At 41.1% G+C, this 19,916-nt stretch overlaps 1 protein-coding gene across 14 annotated transcripts in view; it reads left to right on the top strand.

The window, feature by feature from the left end:
• Window positions 1–18,602: 18,602 nt before the first annotated feature.
• The window catches only part of pax2a (paired box 2a), a 29,172-nt gene continuing 27,858 nt past the window's right edge, over window positions 18,603–19,916 (top strand). For all 14 annotated transcript variants that reach the window (XM_006783826.3, XM_006783825.3, XM_035904861.2 and 11 more), the window contains exon 1: window positions 18,603–19,213. In XM_006783826.3, the coding sequence (XP_006783889.1) occupies window positions 19,171–19,213 (43 nt within the window). In that variant the 5' untranslated portion in view covers window positions 18,603–19,170. The remainder of the gene's footprint in view (window positions 19,214–19,916) is intronic.

Raw genomic sequence — 19,916 nt, 5'->3', positions numbered from 1 at the left:
TTATCAGGTGCGCCGGAGTACATCTGTTACTGCCTTGCAGATGTTTACTGTTCTTTTGACTTGAATCAGCCCCCTGCATGAGATAAGACTGATTCTATGGCACACAGTCGAGTCTGATTAGTACATCTGTGGCTGAAAAAGACAATTTGACAGTTTAACAGGATCACATTTTTAAATAAATCAGTGGGTTCTAAGTAGATCCAAACTCATTTAAAAAAACATTCACTTTTAACTATGACTGCTCTTAGATTAGACTCTGACCTTTTAGGAACCTAAAACAGAGAGCCTGTATGCAGAAATGTCCAAGATTTTCTTTCACTGATCCTTTTAGAAAACTATGATACAGCCACCCATGTTTGCTTCTTGGCTTATCAGTCTTACTAGTCAGAATAAGTCAGAAAATTACAACTAAGGTCAAGTAATCGCTGTGATTTTTTTCTTCTTGGCTTTGTACAGTAAATGTCACATTGCTATAGTTGCTTCTACTTTATTCTTCCCATCGTATCTCTGCCATATACCAACATTTCTGCTTTGCAATAACTCCTAAAGTAGATGCATGATGCACATGATGATTTCCCATCTACGGTGTAAAGGAACAGTATTTCATGTATGTTAAACTCTTTGCCCTTATAGGAAAGTAGACACAGCGCTCTGCCTATTTGACAGATCTTTCAAAAATGCATACATTTATTTCAGGGTAAAAATGAATATAAATAAAATATAAAATATTTTTTCAGGGTTTGACGAATGAAAACTGAGTGTCATCGTTGCAGTTTTCAGCAAATGTTACCATGGAGACATCTGCATCTGTGTAAGTTTTTGCTGACTTCTGATAGTTGCTGCAAGTTTCGGCATATTGCCGTGTAGGGTAGCGCTCCCTGCCTGTTCAACTCGTTCAGCTCTCAAATCAGAAGCAGAAAAGTGGGCGGACGTATTTCAGCCAGAATATTCTCCTGGCCAAGAGCCAAGCTCTGACAAGATATGACACCACATTTTCTCCCATTCACTCAGTGAAGGGGGGAAAGAAGCTCATTTTCATGTCCATCATCTCCTGCTCTTGCCACTGCCTCTGTGAAAAGCCCAGCCTGCCTCCCCCATTTCTGGGGTGAAAGTGAAAAGTAGATGTGTTGTCAGGGCAAAACTGATAATGGTTGTGGGACACAGACTGATCCCAATTGCCCTGCTTTCAGCCCCTGCCACCCCCATGGTCCTTGCCACTAAAGGGTTCACTGACAGATGGGACGGGGCACTGTGGGACAGAGTGCTGATCTGGCATAAAAACACAGCAGAACAGGCTTTTTTCTTGGCACCACAGGCCTGCGCAAATAGTTTACCATTTAGACCATTACAGGCTGTGTTCGGCCTTGCCGTGTATTTACTTTGAACTTAATCAAAAGTTCACATTTTTAGAAAGACAAGATGTTTCATTTACAACATTACATAATTGAACTTTAAAAGATCACTCCAAACTGATTACACAATTTGATAAAGGTGCTGGAAAACCACTCACTGTTGAATTAAGTTCAACGTTTGCCTATTCCCTAATTAATTTATGTTGAACTGGGGAGTCATGCCCTTTGAAGTGACTCCTTTAGTTTAAGGAGTCATTTAATGTGACATTCAATACTATATTCCAAACTTAAGGACCAAAGCCTGCTGAGCACAGTACGTTTACCCCGCTGTGTTTAATTTCAGCCATTTGTAAAGTAGCCGAGTGGCTACAATGCATGGTGGTTATTACTTCGCAGGCGCTATTCATTCAGATAAGTATCACCTCTCAGCAGAGGGAGAGATAACTCGAGGGGTCTCTCACCAGAAGGAGCAAAAAGTGAAGGTCATTATAATGTCATCACAAGTTATCCTGCTGACCCCGAAGTCACAGAGACTGAATAATGTCCTCTGGAGCACAAATATAGGACATGAGGGCAAGAGGAACAAAGAAAGGGACAGTTACAGAGAGGAAAAGAGACATGTTGACAGACAGGAATTGAGCAGAGGAAAAAAAATGGAAATAATAACATATTACAATAACATATTATTCTGTTTATAATGAACGATCCTGCTTTGGATCAGGTAATATATAAGCTGCCTGTTAGATTTATACCAGAGAGAATAGGTTGGTAAAGATGCACTTTATCTTCAGACATGAAAACAACCCTACCGCTCTGGCACAATCCCAGCAGGAGCTGGGGGGGAAATTGCCGTTTTTACATTTCTGTATCATTTTCCCATAAGGAATACGGATAACAAATGAAATATTCAACCCGATTGTCTGGTTTATTCCTTTTATTATCCACAAATATCAGGCTGGCAGTCAAAGAATGGCTCGCCTCGTCTAGGGGTCCCTTCCCACTTGGGGCCTGACAGCCTATCAAGTCTCCACGCATAAATAGGTCAGGATTGTGTGAGCACTTCAGTACGTTATATTTTAAGGTTTTCACCTTGCAGAATCACTAAACAGAAATTGAAAATTACAGAGTAGATGAATTGCTGTGAACAAGAAGCCAAATAAGCAAGATCAAATCCACATAAGAGCCTGTAGATCCATAAATAACAGGATGTTGCTCCTCATCGCTAACATGTCCCTCCAGCATGCGTTTTCTAAGCAGAAGTGTGCGATCCTGCTGCGGCAGAAGCCCGCGTGTCGTCTGGTCGCAAACCAGGAGAGACAGATGCCCACTTACAGCACCGTTGTAACACAATGAGTCTCATCAGATATTAGTAATTGACCATTAATGAACTCCCCGTGATAGCCCACTGAGGAATACACACAAAGGCCCTGGGGACCATGTGGCAGCGGGAGAAAGGGCCTCATGGTATTAACATACTCCCAAGGCTACAAGAGGCTTTTAAATGGCCAATCAATACAGAGCATTCGTTCATCATGCCCTCTGAGGGACCCTAGAGGTGTTTGCCGTGTGTTGAGAGAAGAAAAGGGAGAAGTGTGCTGTCAAAAGCCCTATTCTTTGTGAGTGATGAATGTGAGAAACCAAACATGAGCTTAATTTGTCGTTTGCGGGGGTAATTTCTTATAATCTATCAAAGGACAAGCTCACACCGGTGCTCAAGCTCTTCTCAAGTCTAAGAAGCCTTTGTCTTTTCAAAGGGAACATCAACATTTTAACCGATACTGTAAAACCAGGACAAGGACATCACAAATATCATGTGACATTTACTGTACATATCCCATTAGATAGCTATGAATAAAGCCAGACTTCCTCTGCGCCACATAGTTTTACTCTTAATTTTCTCATTTGTGTTATATGGCACAATGAAATGGATATCATTATATAGAATAGCACTATCATACAAATACCATGCTGTGTCCTTGAAGGCAGCATAATAAATGGTTCATCACTGGCAACCAAATGGCAAGACAAATTTATGGCTACTGATCTCTTCTCATCATCAGAGCAAAGTACTCAGTAAAATTTCATTGTAACTTCCAGGGAAATAAATAAATTTGGCCCTTGACCTTGAAGAAAAATCACCTCCCACACATCCAGCTTGACTTGATGGACCCCTCTGCCTCTTTCACACCCCCCTTCTCTCTCTTTCAATCGCCTCCATACATCTTACCTTCTTTGTCACTGTGTCCATAGGCTAAAGATGGGTATCGCACCTTCACTAGCTCTATACTTCGACCCCCTGAGATTTGTGCAAGCGAGTGTTTCTGTCTCCTCTGTCTCTGCTGAGACCCCAACCCACCCACCCCCAAGGAGCAATGATAGAAAGATAGGGGGAGTGCGAATACAGAAGATCTTCAGGGAGGGACTGACAGAAGAGGGAGAATATGTGGAGTGGGGTTGGAGGAAGAAGATGGCAAGAAATGACAGGAGATTAATATGCAGAGGGTCTCAGTTTAAGTCAAGAAAAAAGGACAAAAGTAGAAAACAATAAAGGGAGCAAAGCCCTGGATGCCGGGCATCTCTGAATTAAACACATAGCTGTGGGCTAAGGTGCTGTCAGCCTGGGTGCAGTGACATTCCTGCCTGATAATCTGCCCTGCCATAAAATTAGAATAGCAAATACCCCACTGACAGAGATGCATGTCCTCCCTGTCTTGCGCCACCATAAAAAACTCCTGCCAGTGTCTTGGAATGCCACAAACTTCAATTTAAATTTACTGCGCCGCAAAAGGAGAAGTGATATGCATTCAAAAATTTTAATAACCTATTAAGTTATGACTTCAATTTCATTTTATGAATATTTTCCTTGGGGAGCGCTGCCGTCGCAAGAGAAAGACAGAAATTTAAAAAAGATAAATAGTGCCATTAATCTATAACATTGCGCTCCCATTATTCTTGAAAATGAGAAGTTATTTTTGCTCAGATCGTCACATAATTATCTCCTTATACTTGACTTACAAGCCAGAAAATGACCATGTTTGAAAAATTTGAGGACTGTCTTTTGTTTCAGGGGGAAAAAAATCATAATTTGTCTTAATATATTGTCTATCTGACAAGGAATATTTGAAGTTGATTAGGTTTCAATGGCTTTATTATTAACAACTACTGGTTCAGTAGGAGATAAGTACTCCACGTCTGACATGCTGTGAGATACAATTGCTCCAAAGGTCAGTAAGCCTGCTCTATTTTGAAAGATCACTAAACTATAAATTCTCCAACATCATTTATAGTCCAACATCGTGCTTTACCATTTAAACTGCTTTTAAGCTGCAAAACTATTAAACAACTCATCTCAACTCCACTTTGTGGAGGGTGAATGTGGGAGTGCAGCAGGGTATAATAGCTTTAATCTGTCTGTTGTTTGTCTCATGGGCATTAAACACCATCTTGATATGAGTGAGACTACAGTGCACACAGGAGGGGGTCCTCATAATATTTAATAGGTCATCAAAGGGAATGGGGGGTAGACTGCTGACATTTGCCTGGATAGTTAGGAGAAACCCCAGGAGTTGTCATATGACTCATTACCAGAGCACAGTCGACTTGGTTGCATCATCGTTCAAAGAGGCTGTCTGGCAGAAAAATCATAATCCAACACATATAACTATTCAAGTCACAATGGCTCCATTAAGTAGCATGAGATTTTGATTCTTGTTTCCACCCTGAAAATAGAGACTAATCAGTTAATAAAATTCTATTACTGCCACCATGAATGAGATAGTTGCTGTCATTAGTGTGGAAAAACCCTGTGAGTAAAGCGGCCTGAGCTGGTGCCATGCTGCAGCTTAAAGGAAGGCTTTCCACAGACAGATGCGGGCAGGCTGTCTTGCGGCTGTGTCTCTGTTGGCGCACCACCTCCCCTGCCAGCTACCTCTGGTCAAAGTTTAAAAACTGAAGCCTACCAAGATGATGAAAGGACATCATTTGGAGCTTCAAGATTTTCCACAAGAGGGAAAAAATGAAATGTGGTGAGCGGGACAGCTGCTGACCTCCTCGGGCCTCCTGGACAGCAGGTGTCAGAGAAGCATGGTGAGAGTCAAACTTAATGAGTACCCCGCAGTCTATTTTATACTTAAATAGCCTTTGGATGTATTTAGATTGACACAAGAGAGGCCCATTTGTCAAATAATGAATCTAAACATTGCTGTGTGAGATGAAGCTCATGATTTTTAAATTGTGGGAAAAATCTGCCTTTTTTTTTTCCCTCTTGACATTCAAACACTGCATAAGCACAACAGGTCATACTTAAGGAAACTGTTGTTTTTCTTAAGCTGTCATTCAATTAAGCTTAAGCTTAACAACCTATATTTAAAAAATAAAACTTTTTTTATGTTAGCTTCCAGGATATTTGAAGTCGTATCAAGCTTATCCTACCTTTAGATTGAGCTAAAATATTTAGTTTAGGCGATGGCAAAATGGGGGGATTTGCAAGTCCAGAAATACATATAGAGAGAAACATAAAACACGTAATTTTAATTCTAAATACTTTCAACAGGGTGGAGTTTACTATTGATGAAAACAAGAGCCCAGTGTTGGAGGATGGTTCAGCGTCCACCAGCTTTTTAGACCCAAGTGTAGACTGAGCTCTGACCCCAGTTCACAAAATCCTCGCCATACAGAAGCAAACAGAACACGGACATTTCAAAAGAAAATTTAGCTGTCACTTCCAAGACCCCTCAAACTTTAGACAACCCCCACAACCCTGCAAAAAAACAGCAGCAGGGCACTTAAATGCCCCTCACACATTGATTCCTTTTCCCAAGGGCCCAAACCAATTTCTCTTGTTTTCAGACACTCTCCCTCCCTGAACCTGCAGTGGCCATCAAAGACATTCATCCATCCACCCAGGATGACTATGACTGATCTCGCCACCAAACGATCAATTTGTATTTGCTCTGTCTTTCTCCATTTTTTTCCCCCTTTTCTACGTGTGCGTTGCGTTGTTCTTTCCCTCCTTCTCACCTCTTTCCTTCTGTTTCCCTCACTTCATCCTCTTGCTATTTTGTTGATGTGCAGAATATGATGAAAAAGTGAGAGTGCAGATGGCTCTGACACCGTGGCACGTGAGAGCAACAAACCAATCACTATTTGACCTTGGAGAACAACTAATTCATATGTTCATCCATCCATTTGACACACCTGACTTTCCTTTTCATTTCAGCAAAATTCACGTGAACATTAATGCAAAAATATCCAGTAGTAGTTCTTAGTGCAGCTTGAATTTGCGAATTGCACACTAAGTTATCTCAAACAAGCTTCAGCATGCCTGATTTGTTCAGTAGTATATGTCTCTCCTTCATTCATTAAGTTGTAATTGGACATGATTCTCATCCAGGAATGTGGCATCCTCGGATTCCTCCAAGGCACGCAAGGTGATGATGACAGTGCTAGAAAGAGCTGTTAATCCATCTTGTAATTGCGCCGAGCAGATTGCAGGGTTGGACGTGTCTGTGAAAAGGCTGCAGAGAAGCATTTGTCACCAGACGTGAACAATAGGAGGCATTGTGTATTTGAGTGTATCTGCATGTGCAGTGAAAGCTTTTGTATGTATTTGGGAGGGTGTGGTGTGTGTGTGTGTGTGTGTGTCTGGAGGTGGTAAATGAAGGTAAATGTGTTGTTTATACGTGTGATTCTGGTATATGTTATAGTAAATGGCCTTATGTGTGTGTGTCCTGCATCTTGATGTGCATAGTGGTGTGTGTGTGTGTGTGCGTGTGTGTGTGTGTGTCGGGGGTCCCTTTTCCTTACTATTCACAGACAATTTGTAAGGCCGGCTGTTGAAGTCAGGCTGAAGCTCGTGGAACAGCTGGAGCCCCTCAATGATTGATAAACGTGGCGGCAAGAACTTCATCTCCCCCTGAATGAAGACAAAGGCCCACAATGCTCAGCCAGTGTGTTACGCCTGCCTATCGTTAAGTGCGGGCTGCGGACCTGCCCCGGTCCTCAGCTGGGGGAGTCGAGGTGCCAAGAGAGAGGTCAGGACCCAAACTAATTACCATTTTATGACAAAATGGTTCTTTCTTTGTGGTTATATAATTGATTTACCTTTCAGGGGGAGATCATTATTAAGTGGCCTTGGGAGGGTGGGATTAAAAGGAGGCAAAAGGAGATTAGCTTCACTTTTACATGTCCTAAGTGTCATAAAAGTGCAAACCAAATATGTCTACAAATATGAATAAAGTAGTTACACAGCCTGAAATAAAGCTATATCATATAATATTTACATGTGATTGAATATCCTTTACAAAGAATTACCATGAAAGCAACAAATGGACTATTTAATATTGAATTGTAGAAATCACTGACCCCATGAGTGGGTATGTTTCATGAATTACGTACTTCCACCATGAAAACAGTAAGCAAATAATCAGTTATGAATGATTAAAAGTGTTTTTCAGAGTTGTATCGATTCTGGCAAATACCGCCACATTTTCTGGGGAGAGATTTTAACAGAGACGTGTTCAGAGGTCCGCCGCCTCGGTGTCGTAAACTTTTGCCTGTTTGTGACCCATGCAGGAGCAGGTCAGTGACTCAGAGCAGGGCCAGCTCTGTCAAAGTCACCATGGGGGCTGATAATTGTTACATTTGGCTGTGATGATTCCCACCCAAGAATCTGCTTCATGTGACTACACAGTGAACAGCCAATATGTGTGCCAGCATCTGGATTTTGCATTTTTGTCATCTTATGTCATCTTTCCAGTCAAAGATTTGAAAATAGCTATCTGCTGCTATTGCACAATGTTTGTTTTTGAAAGGCCTGACTTATGTCTTCAATACATCGTTTGCTTATGCGCATTACCTCTTATAGTTGCAAGCATTTCCTTCTGTGAAACAAATGATGTTTTGTACTCCCAACTTTCCCTCTTGGACTCAGAGAGCATTGTAGCCTGCGTACATCCATCCTTGACCTATTTAATGGCTGGGTTCTGTCGAAGACCCGCTGCACAAATTGAAAAGTTTTCAGTCACTAAGTGAAATGTATGGCTCTGCCTCCGCTCCAGAAAAATTGGGGATTGTTCTATTTTAATTCCAAACTCAATTTCAGACGTCCTCCACGCTGCACCAAAGTGGATTTCAGACCCACGGTTGTTGACATTTCAGCTGCCAGGACGCACGATGAATGAGTGAATATTGATGAACACAAAAGATGTACCCAGGCCATTTTTCCCCCGCTCTCTGTTATTGTTGGTGTGGAGGTGGGGAGAAGAGGAGAGATGAAGCGCCCTTTGGCTCCCCTGGGAGCGAGGAACCCCTCTCCATATTCAGAATATTCCCTGTGAAGTTCAGAAAGAGATATCAATCTCACTTTGAGGCTCTGGGCCTTCATTTGTTTGTGAGAGATGCGGAGCGCTGCTCAGATGACTGTGCCAATTCTTCAAATCCCACTTACAGTAGGAGTTCGCACAAACACGCACACCGTACACTGCAGAGCATCTGCCACTTCCCTCAGCCTCTTAGTCTCAGGCATCAGGGTCTGTGGCAGTGGAGAGTGCACGGTGGCACTCTTAGGTCTTGATTGAGGAAGCAGTTGCAGCTTTGTCAGCATACTCTGGTTGTTTGGGCAGAAGCAACACAAGTTGTTGTTTTTTTGGTGTTGAAGAAAAATGGGGGAGAGAGAAAATGAGAGAGAACAAAAAAGACCTGACATATTGCAGGTGAATTTAAAGTTATTTTGCTGGTTTGCTGATTGATCAGCGAAGTCACTAAACTTTTAGCACTTTGATTTTTATTGCAGGCATCAGGAAAGTGGCGGTTGGGGTAAATATGGAGAAGACACTCGTCTATGTCACGTACTTCCTAATTAATGGACACCTGAGCTCCCAGCTTCACTATATTTGAATGCTGCAATTTATTTATTTATCCTATCACTGACTGGTTCGAGATCATTTTGCACATCGCCTCTCGTTCTGCCTTAATTTTTTGTCAGCTCCTTAATGCTTGCTCTCCAACTAAATAAATCTAAGAGAAACTGATTAAGAAGAAATATCCCGAGCTGAATATGATGGATAAATACAGAATGAAGCATGGTGTAAAATCATTAGGTGTAAATAAACACACCTAATATTTCACATGGAGAATTATTTTCTGTTGCTGTATAATTTATCTCACAGCTTTTTGTTTGTATGTTTGTTTTTGAGCACGTGCTGTCTCGTGACAGGCAAATCTCTTTAAAATATTATAGAAGACATTTACTCCTATTCCCTCTCTCCCTCTAGCTCTGTCTCTCTTCACACCACCTTTGCACATCTCTCCTAAAGACACCATTGTGTCAGGTGCACAGCCTGGCTATGGTTTGGTTTTAGGAAGGCAATGGGCCATGCAGGCCTTTTTTCCACAGTGGGATTCTGAGTGGAGTCTTTGCCCTCACATGCATTCAGTTGGGCCTGCTTTACCAACACTATTGATTGCAGGTGATGTTCTGGACTCAGTCCAGCTGACCTCGAGGGGGCATTAGATACATCATTGTCCGTAGAGGAGCCTCTAGAGACCAGAGAGAAGCAGCACATGTGTTAAGGATTCTGACTGACCAGAAACTGCATCTGTCGGTTTTTAGGACATAAAGCATCTGGGCTGAGTGGTGTATGTTTGAAGAGTGAAATTCGATGATCTCTGTAGTGAAGCAGGAAATAGATACTCCACAGACAAAAACGTTTTCAGCTGACCATTCATGCACCACATACAGTATTCCTCAACTTCTTCACCTTTTCCTTTTGCCCGCTAATTAGAAATCTTAATATGCAATCATGTTAACATTGGGTCTAATTTGTGCACCGTGCCTCTTTGTTTCTTACACACCTCACAGCAATTGATGGATATCCAATGAGACGCAGAGTCCCTGCCAAAGGGAGTAGCTCTGCAGCATGTGACACATCGCTGAGGCTGTGGGGAAGTACGCCTTAAATTAATTAACATCGGACCTCTTGTAGCTGTTCACTTCTGTAAACAAACATTTTAATATGCAGTGATTAATTAAATCTGCCAAGCTCCTCTGCCCCTCCCATAGATCTTCCTTCACTCTTACTTTCCCCATCTTGTTAAAGAGTTTATTATGTGCTGTGCGAGATTCACAACTTTCACAACAACTCCAGGAATGCTCCTTCAAGGCATAGATTCTCTAAACGTTCAACAGCAACCTGATAGGTGATATTTTATTTCTGCTGTCCTGTTTGCTTCTAGAATTTCCATTTCAGATGAAAACTAGGAGCGATTCTTACATTCTTACACTTTTAAGGAAAGGATTAACAACATTCAGTGCAAATCTGCAAGAGCCCTCATCTCTTTAGAAGCTTCTGGGTTCTCCCTGCTTTGGCTGACTTCAATGAATAATCTTTTTTCTGGCATCTATTATACTGTAGCAGTTTACTATGTGCAAGTGTCTTATTATATCCAATAAGAAAAAAATGAATATTAATGTGCAGGCTTTATTTAGTCAACCATGTTCAAAGTGTCTTACTTTCAAATCATTTAAATCACGCAAGCCTGCACTATATGTATGTATACTTGCTTCCAAATAGATAAATAAAACCCTGCTATTTCTATAATGAGCAAACAAACATTAGGGGAAATCTGCATGGCAGCTACATTAGAATAGAGCCGTGCCAAATATCTATGGATTAAGGTTCATTTGGCAAGATTTAGCCATGATAAACAAATTCAAACACTTCAATAAATCCCTCAAATTATCTACAGTGGATAGTTTTGCATTTATCAAATATGAAATAATAAATCAAAATAAAAAAGATTGCAGGAGTTTATGGAAATCCACATCAGTGGGGAATGGATGCCTACTCAAGGGGCATCACTGCACAGGTAAGCTGCTTTTGGAGGGTTCATGTAAATCCTAAAGTCCAAAAGTCAATTACTGGGGCATCTCAAGCGTGTGTTACTGAAAGACTCTGATGTTTTATTGAAGAGAGGCTTTAATTCATCGGGCTTCTCAGCTCCCTTTCATGCAGCTTGGAGAGGGAGAGCATGGTACCTCCTTCAGATGGCCAGTGTCATATATCACACACACACACACAGGAAGAAAGAAAGAAAGAGAGAGAGCGAGAGACAGAGAGAGAGAACACACACTAATGCCCAAAAACAACTCTCAGGTGGTCTGCTTCACTCCACTGACCAGACCATTACCCCCCTACACACACACACACACATGCACAGCCCTCTTAGTGCAGACCACACAGACTAAACAAGAAACTCTAACTCACCCGTTCAGTATTTTCAGCTTTTTCTGTACATTTCTAACTACTTAATGTAAAATTTCAGTTAAAATTTCAAGAAAAGTCAAGAGATTCAACTTAAGTGCTGTATCTAAATGAAATCTACAGCACCTTGATAGATCATTGCATCACAGCTGGTTTGATAGCATTGGAAGGTGGGATGTACTGTGTTATTCTGCCGTTCCTACCTGCTGATCGCAGTGCGCCTCTGTGCTTTGTTCCCGCTGGAATATTAATAAACAAATACTGCTCATCGGCTGACACAGTGCCATCATAACAGAACGAGCACTCTGTCTGTCTCTAATGTCTCCACAGCTGGAATTAAGGCTCATGGTGGCATTGCCCACAGAAAGGCACGCAGACAGCTTATTTTTCTACTGTGATTAGCCAAACTGTGCAGCTCATATACAAATGGAAATGGGATGTGCATGAGTGTCCCCCTCTTCTTACCCTCTCTCTCCCATCTGTCAAGACAATAGATTTTAATCTTTAATCCATGAGCAGCCATTGAATACTGGGGAATTACAAATTACAGATGTTTTACTGTGCTTCTTTTTTTCTCCCACTCTCTCGCACAGACACACACAAGATCTCCTGCCCACTGTGTTTTTATCCGTTCAGGCCCTTCAGCTACCTGCTACCACACAAAGGTGTTCACACTCCCGCACTCGCCACAAACAAATGAGTGCAGCGGGGAGAGGGAGAGACACACAAGTACGCACGTTTCACACACTCATTCTGTGCCATCATGGTACCATATGACACTGTCATCATTTGGTAATTAAACCCTTGCTGGCTTTAAATATGAAAAGCTGGCAAGAGTTGATGATGATGATACTGGCTGTCGCTCAGCCCAGATTTCCGACAAACCATGCAGACACCAGGCAGGAAACATATTGTCACGATGTTGTCTTAGTTTGGCCGTCCATTCCCCCCGCCCCGATGAAAAGAAACAAGATACACGTTGTGTATTTGATCCTATTTTACTGTTTAGGTATGTAACAATAGTTAGATGTAACTGTAAGATTACAGTTTTTTTAGTTTCCAAAAAACTAAAAAAACAAACAAACAAAAAAACAAGAAAGAAATATATGTGACTGTAACGACAGAGTGTGGTGTGATAAATGATGGGCGCAGCCTGGTGCATGGAGTTACAATGGCCTCCGATTGAGGAGAGGGAGTTGGTGCCAGGGAGAGATGGGGGATGGGGGGCATGAAGGGTGAAGGGGGCGAGGTTTATTTAATGTTCAGCCCATGAGCAAGTGGGACGCTATTTTTTAAAAACGGGAAAGGAGAGGTGGCGGGGGCAGTGGCAGTGTGGTGGTGGGGGCTTTAGGATGAAGGGTGGAAGTGGAAGTGGAAGTGAAAACTTTGGTTGTCCGTGGAGAGGAGACAGGAGGAGAACCTTTACATATACATGTATGCACCTACATACATGCACCCCTCACTACCAAACACACACACACACACACACACACACACACACACACTTCTTCGCTTTCAGCATCTTGGCAGTCTTGGACAGAGTAGATACTGTTGACCAGTCTAATGGACTCTGCCATAAGATCTCTCTCCCCCTCACACCTCCGTCTAACCAAAATCCACTCCTCTCCCTCAATTTTCAATCTGCCTCTCCTGCAGACGGCGGTCATAACCCGTAAATGCGGTGTGTGGCTCTGAGAAGAGCTTAGGTTCCATTACTGACAGCCCACACAGCTTTACGGCCATTTAAGATCCTCGATTTGGGTTCCTCCCATTTGGATGTTCCTGCAGACCCTTAGTGTGTCGCCTGAACAGACAGAGAGGGGAAAAAAAACACTTACTGAGATCGTTAATGTCAAGCTTACCAAGGCAGACTCAGCTCTTGCTGCTGGAAATGTATTTTTAATACTCAGCAATAAACAATAGCACTGTGAAAACACGACAATAGTGTGCCAGTGTGTGTGTGTGTGTGTGTGTGCGTCAGTCTGCAGACTGTTAGGGATGATGAAATCATTATAATAACAGAAAGCTTAATACATAAATACATTTTCTAGATATTTAATTAAAAATGAGCTTCCTAAATTTGGATAGTTTTATTATTTCCTATTGAAAAACCATTAAAAAAATCTGATTATTTGATTAATTTGCCAATAGTTTCTGCTTCTAAATCAATGCTTTCACTTAATTATTACACCTTATCTGGTGCAATTGTTTTTTGGAAACAATATATTTTCTTTATGTGAGACATTTAAATGATGTGTCATGAAGATCTAATGTTTTCAAAAGGAGACAGCACCCAGCTGCAAAGTGTGTTCCTGTTTAAACGACATTTTAAGCGAGGAAGAGCTGCGTATAAAGGCTTCCATAATATCCATTACTGGTCCTTGGTCCAGTGGCAGTCTTATTGCCATTTCTGAACTTCAAGCACTGTAAAGAGTCTTATAATACAAAATGTTTGTTAAATAGCCGATAGAGACGCCATAATCTTTTAATGTTGGATTTTATAGCTTTACCACGCTCTGTCGTTCTTGTGGATATTGTAATATTGCATTTTTACTGGTTATTCATCTGTTAATGTTCCAGTTACTAAGTTTTATACTCTCCCTTATACATTTTTTTTTTGTATTTCTTTCCACTGTTAAACACACAGAGAAAGTTTCCTGGGCAAAGTTTATCTGCGTGACACCTGACTGCATTAAGTATCTCACTTTAGGTTAGGTCTGACAGGCAGGTGGAAACAACTACTGAAAATGTAGAGTTTACAATTAGAGCCACACTATCATATTTCCTGTTTGTCCCCCACTCTGAGACACAGAGAGAGAGGGAGAGAGAGAGAGGCCTGTACCATAAACAGCCTACTTACCAACACATTCTGACATTTAACCATTATTTTTAGATAATGGCCTTTTCCCTCTTATAATTTTAAGTATTTTTCTTCTATATGATTAATACATAAATTCAACATTTTATTAATTCAACTTAGTGTTTAAGAGGTAGGACTGACAAGTCACTTCTTACATTTTTGAATAAACTGTAAAGTCTCCAGAGAAAATCATATGTAGTCCACAGTGTGTCGAGTTATAACAAAGTCAGCAACATGATGTTAATAAATCTACATCAGTGCTGCCGAATAAAACAGTGAAAGGCACAGCTGTTTGCAATTTCAAATCGATTTTTATTTATTTATTTTTATTTTTGGTGATACACATTAATGGGCAAGTTTTACAGTTTCTTTTAATTCAGCACCTGCAACGCTGTTTTGTTCTTTGGTTTCTTTGCTTTTTTCTTCCTCGTTCCTTTATCAATTCGTAGCTCATTGGAGCAGGGTTGCTTCCTCTTTTTGTTGTCGCCTAAACCGTTTAGTTTTGGATGATCGGTCAAAGATTCTGACAACCAGCGGGGAGAAGCAGGACGCCCAGCCGGGGAGACAGCGCAGGAGGCCGGACAGATCTACTGGGCTGCATCGGAGAGACGCACCATTAGACAAGGGAGAGCCATGCCTCACAGCGCGGGTCGATCAGGTAAGGATTTCTCCCTCTGCCTCATACTAATGTCAGCGTTTGTTTGCAGGTGTGTTGGTTGCGCTGTGCGGGACAGTCTCTGGCGGATGCAGCTTTCTTCCTAATACTCATCTGGATTTGTATTCTTTATTATTTAACCAATCTGCGCTTTTCTTTCGTTATTGTGAACTGCTTTTACGCATTTATATTTCGTTTTTGTTGTCGTAAAATATCAGAAATTAAGGTAAGAACTTTGTATTTTAATGAAATTCATTATTATTATGATTATTATTATTTTTATTATTTTTATTATTATTATTATTGCACCATTTTGCTAAATAGCCTATCAACATCACCTACATGCTCGAGGCTCTAATTGAAAACATAGATCACAATCTAATTCACCTCTCAATTTTGAGTTTAGATGGGAAGATCAATGGAAAACAGTTGTAATGATCTAATTAATTATGGAAAAATTAAAAGCAAGTACAAAATCAATCTGTGGTAGTGTCGAGAATGGAGTCAAATTGATATCCATCTGCTCCTGTTATAAAGCACATGAATAAGCAATCTAAGGACGCAGCTGATATCCTGCAGTTTGGCATAGCCTACCCATATGGCTTTGGGTGTCAGGAGACTCCAGATCATGGTGGGATGCTGCACGTGGCTCTCGATATGATGCTGATGTGTTAACAAATAAAGAGGAAATGAATTCATGGGGGAAAATTAAATTACAATTGTGAAAAAAAAGAAAGATAAAAGATGGAAGTAAAAGTTTTAAGTGCACCGTGTGTACTGCACTTGAGCACTTGAGGTTGTTTTTGTTTTTGTTTTGTTTTTTTCAGCGTTTACTTCACTGACTCCTGGGGTTTTTCATTGAGTTGAGAAAAAAACGTGAAGTTGGACATTTACGCTGTGCAAACAGGGATTTGTAAGATTTTTATTGATTTATTTTCGATAAAATCTAATAAATCTCAATAAACTAGAGTTAGAGCTTGCTCAGAAGTGGAAGTGAACAAGCTTTACGCTTAAAGAGAAGCTTGCAGGGAGTTGCTGTGCAGTGGTGTCATGGGGCACATTAGGACTGCTCGAGTATATTTCAAATGCCTAATTAATGAAGATGAAAATTGTCACATTTCTATCAATCTCTGTGTTATTTCATTCTCAACTGGTAATAGATGCAAATTTACAATCAGATATTTTTGCATTGAAATTAGACTATATAGAAACATACAACGTGGGCAATCGACGCTTACTTATTTTATTTTTATTTTACTTTTTTATTTGTGTGTGTGTGTGTGTGTGTGTGTGTGTGTGTGTGTGTGTGTGTGTGTGTGTGTGTGTGTGTGTGTGTGTGTGTGGGTGTGTGTGTGTGTGTGTGTGTGTTTACATTGTCCCATACAGCAGCAATCTGAAAATAGTGGTGGTCATGTGCTATTAAAAGAAAGAAAGAACGAAAGAACGAAAGAAGGAAAGAAAGAAGAAGAAGAAGAAGAAGAAGAAGAAGAGGGGTTTGTTTTGTCCTCTTTGAAACCATCAGACCCTCCCTCTGTCTCTCTCTTCTGTGTCTTTACATTTCCACACAGTGAACGTATTAAATATAGTTATCAAGATTAGCCTGTAATTTCCGTTGTAGTACACAAGCTTGATATTTACATTCCCAATAGCGTGTAGGGCCTATTTGTTGATAACGAACCTAAAGGATGTGTAAACAGTTTAACCTCTACCAGCATCATTCAAAAACACTGACGAAAATTAATTCTCTGAAATATATTCAAATCAAATGTTCTTATGTTATTTTCCACGAGCTCAGAAATTCTTTACTGTGTAAATCAGGCAAGGGGAAAAAAAGGAAAATCGAAAACAATAATCGTATTAGGTCCTTGGTGGCTGTGGTTTTAAAAGGGGTGAAGTCAGGACTAACAGTTTCTTAATTATCACGCCGTTTGTTTTGCTGTAGTGCTGTGACACGGGGACGTCATCGTGGCACTACAGAGAAGTATGGGGGCAAATAGGGGTGTTGTGGGCGAAATAGCAGCAGCTTTAGGGCAAAAGTGCATTGATGTGTGAAATTACAGCCCATGGTGCTACATATTGTACCAGAAGCTCCCTTCCCAAAAAATGCAGAAACAAAAAAAAAAAACGTGGAGGGAAAAAAGGTGGAAAAAAGAGGAATAGTCCTCAAACGTGTCCAGAGGGCAGCTGGACGCAACACAAACTGCCGCCATGAAGTCCACAAAACTTCTAAATAACAGCCAAAGATTGCGGTTGTTGTGCTTGCTGTGCCAGTCAAAAATAAACGTACAAAAATTCAGCTGAATGCAAGGTGACTGCTCAGGCACACCATTCACTGGAAAACACAGCTTACAGTTTACTATCATCCAGCCTATTTATAGAAAACAAAGTGACACCATTCTGATGGATAACCTGAAAAATGCATTAACACGTAGAAGTTAATGTTAACCTCACGCTGCAGCTCATGCAGGTGAGTACGCTTTAAATCTCCTTTGATTTCATGTTTTTTCCCCTCCTTTTCTGACGGATTGAGTTCCTCCAAAGAAAAGATTACGAGTGCGTAATTGGCAGTACTCTTACCACACCAACCTTTGACCCGACCAGCCTCAGCAGCGTCAGCCCTCCTTCCTATACCTGTCTGCCTCCATGAGCGCGGTGGGCTGTGTAACCTACTGTATGAGCGCCATCTACAGAGCGGTGCTGCACACAGGCCCAGGAGTAGATGGTGATGATGATGGTGATGATGATGGCCTGCTGACTGACGCTCCCCTGCACACCTCACACACCACTTCTCTGACCACACACACGCACACACATATGGGTAAATAAGGTTTGGCAGTTTCTGAATGTGAAAACTTTATTTGTATTTAACCAGCTCCAACATATTTTAACGTGTGTTTAGGAGCAGAAAAAATTAAAGCAAGGAAATGCTTTCATATAGATTTTGGTGCAAAAGTTCACGAAATTCCTTTTTAGCCATTTTCCCAAGCTTACAAAGTTGGTTAAATAAAAAACGGGTTTCGTCTCATCTTTGTTTAATTTACAAGAAAATTGTACCATCTGTAATTATGTAATAATGATTCTTTGAGGTGTCTGTGTGTTTTTTTAGGCTCTGCTATAACAAAAATCTTCACTGTGTTTGTGTTGGTAGTCCTCTCGCTGAAAGCGTCCGACCAGCATGGCTTTAAAGTAGCCTGACAGTGCTTTACCTCTTTTCTACCTCCTGCCTTTAATTTCCTTGATTCTTTACCCCAAAGTCTCATCATTTCCCATTTCGTCTCCCTCCCCTTCCTGGCTGTCGGATGCAGGGACCTCCTCATTTGAGCTGCAGGTTTTTACGTGGGCGAATCACAAAGTGTTGGAATCTATTGCCTTTGTCTGACAAGTCATCCATCTCTATGCAAGGGGATCTGTGGGATGGAGGTAGGAGGGGGGGTGAACTGTGGGACTGCAGCTTTTAGAAACAGACACACAAGGAGAGGGGTTTCATTTTCTGCCCAAAGCTTCGTTCAGGCACAGCCCATTCTGGAGGAGAGGGGGACTCGCTGCTCTGTACTTCGCCGTGTCCATGTTGTTGTCATCTCCGCCCCTATCTGATTAAACCACAGAGCCTGCCGGTCCACCACGCCGTCAGAGGAGAGGGATTTTTTTTTCCGGTCGCAGATTCCTGAGCGGAGCAGTGGAGACTCGGTTTTACGCTTCTGTTTTCCTCATGATGTCCCTTTAAAACAAACAGTGACCCGCTTCGAGCCAATGTTTCCGCGACTGGTGCGCTCTGCACACGCGTGGGTCATGCACTGCACCTGACAGCCCCTTCTGCAGACTTTTGAGTTTAGACTTTTTTTTTTTTTATTCCAGGAGGAAAACTTAGCATCGCGCCCAAGAAGTTGTTCACTGCTTGTTCACCGCGGACTCTTCCCACACGGACTGTGTTACACCAACATCTAAATCCTTGATTGTTTTTTTTTCTTTTTGTCATTTAAGCTGCATCACCGAGGCGAAACGGCGACCTCAGTCGATTACCTTTCTTTCCTTTGCTATCCCATGGATATTCACTGCAAAGCAGACCCCTTCTCGGCGATGCACCGTGAGTATGCTGAATTAGTTTAGAAACCAAAAACATGTCTGTCATCTGACTTTACTTTTTAGCGCACAAAAAGAAAAAAAAAACGATCCTGTGCACTTGCAATGATTGCGCTTTAATTTAAATAGAAATGAAACAATTACGATAGCGAAATGTAAGGTCGATTGATATTTTTTATTGGGCCTCGCTGTTTTCCCCCCTATTGTCCAATGAAATGTACACGATTCTCACATCTAAAATCTTGCTACCTTTACTTTTTTTTTTTCAAATTGATTTTTTCCCCCACTGGTTGACTTATAAGGCTAATTGTAAAAATATAGTTTTAGCAGTTTTTGACGTTAATTTTATGATAATATAATGCAGAGTAAATAATAACAGATGGCTGATGAATTAAAATGAAAAAACGGAACACTTCTGACTTATTTTTAAACCCACGTGGGTGAAATCCGCTTTTATTTGTGTGTTTTTAGTTTATTATCTTTAAACTTTATTAACCCTGAGGTTGGTTGTGGGAAATATGTAGGTCTGTATTTAAGATACAAGTGGAGGGGGGGGAGGATTTAAAAAGAAAAGAGTTAATTTAAATACAAAGCGTTTATTACCTGGGAAATCACCTGCCACATTCAGGCTACTTTTAGGGAGGCAGGGAGCACGCTGTGTGCAAATGGATGTAGCCTTAACGTTTCACTTTATTAACAATGTCTCA

Source organism: Neolamprologus brichardi, chromosome 13, assembly GCF_056152115.1.
Source record: "Neolamprologus brichardi isolate AB-2024 chromosome 13, ASM5615211v1, whole genome shotgun sequence".
NCBI classification, from domain to species: Eukaryota; Metazoa; Chordata; class Actinopteri; order Cichliformes; family Cichlidae; genus Neolamprologus; species Neolamprologus brichardi.
This window is presented reverse-complemented; position numbering and strand designations above follow the sequence as displayed.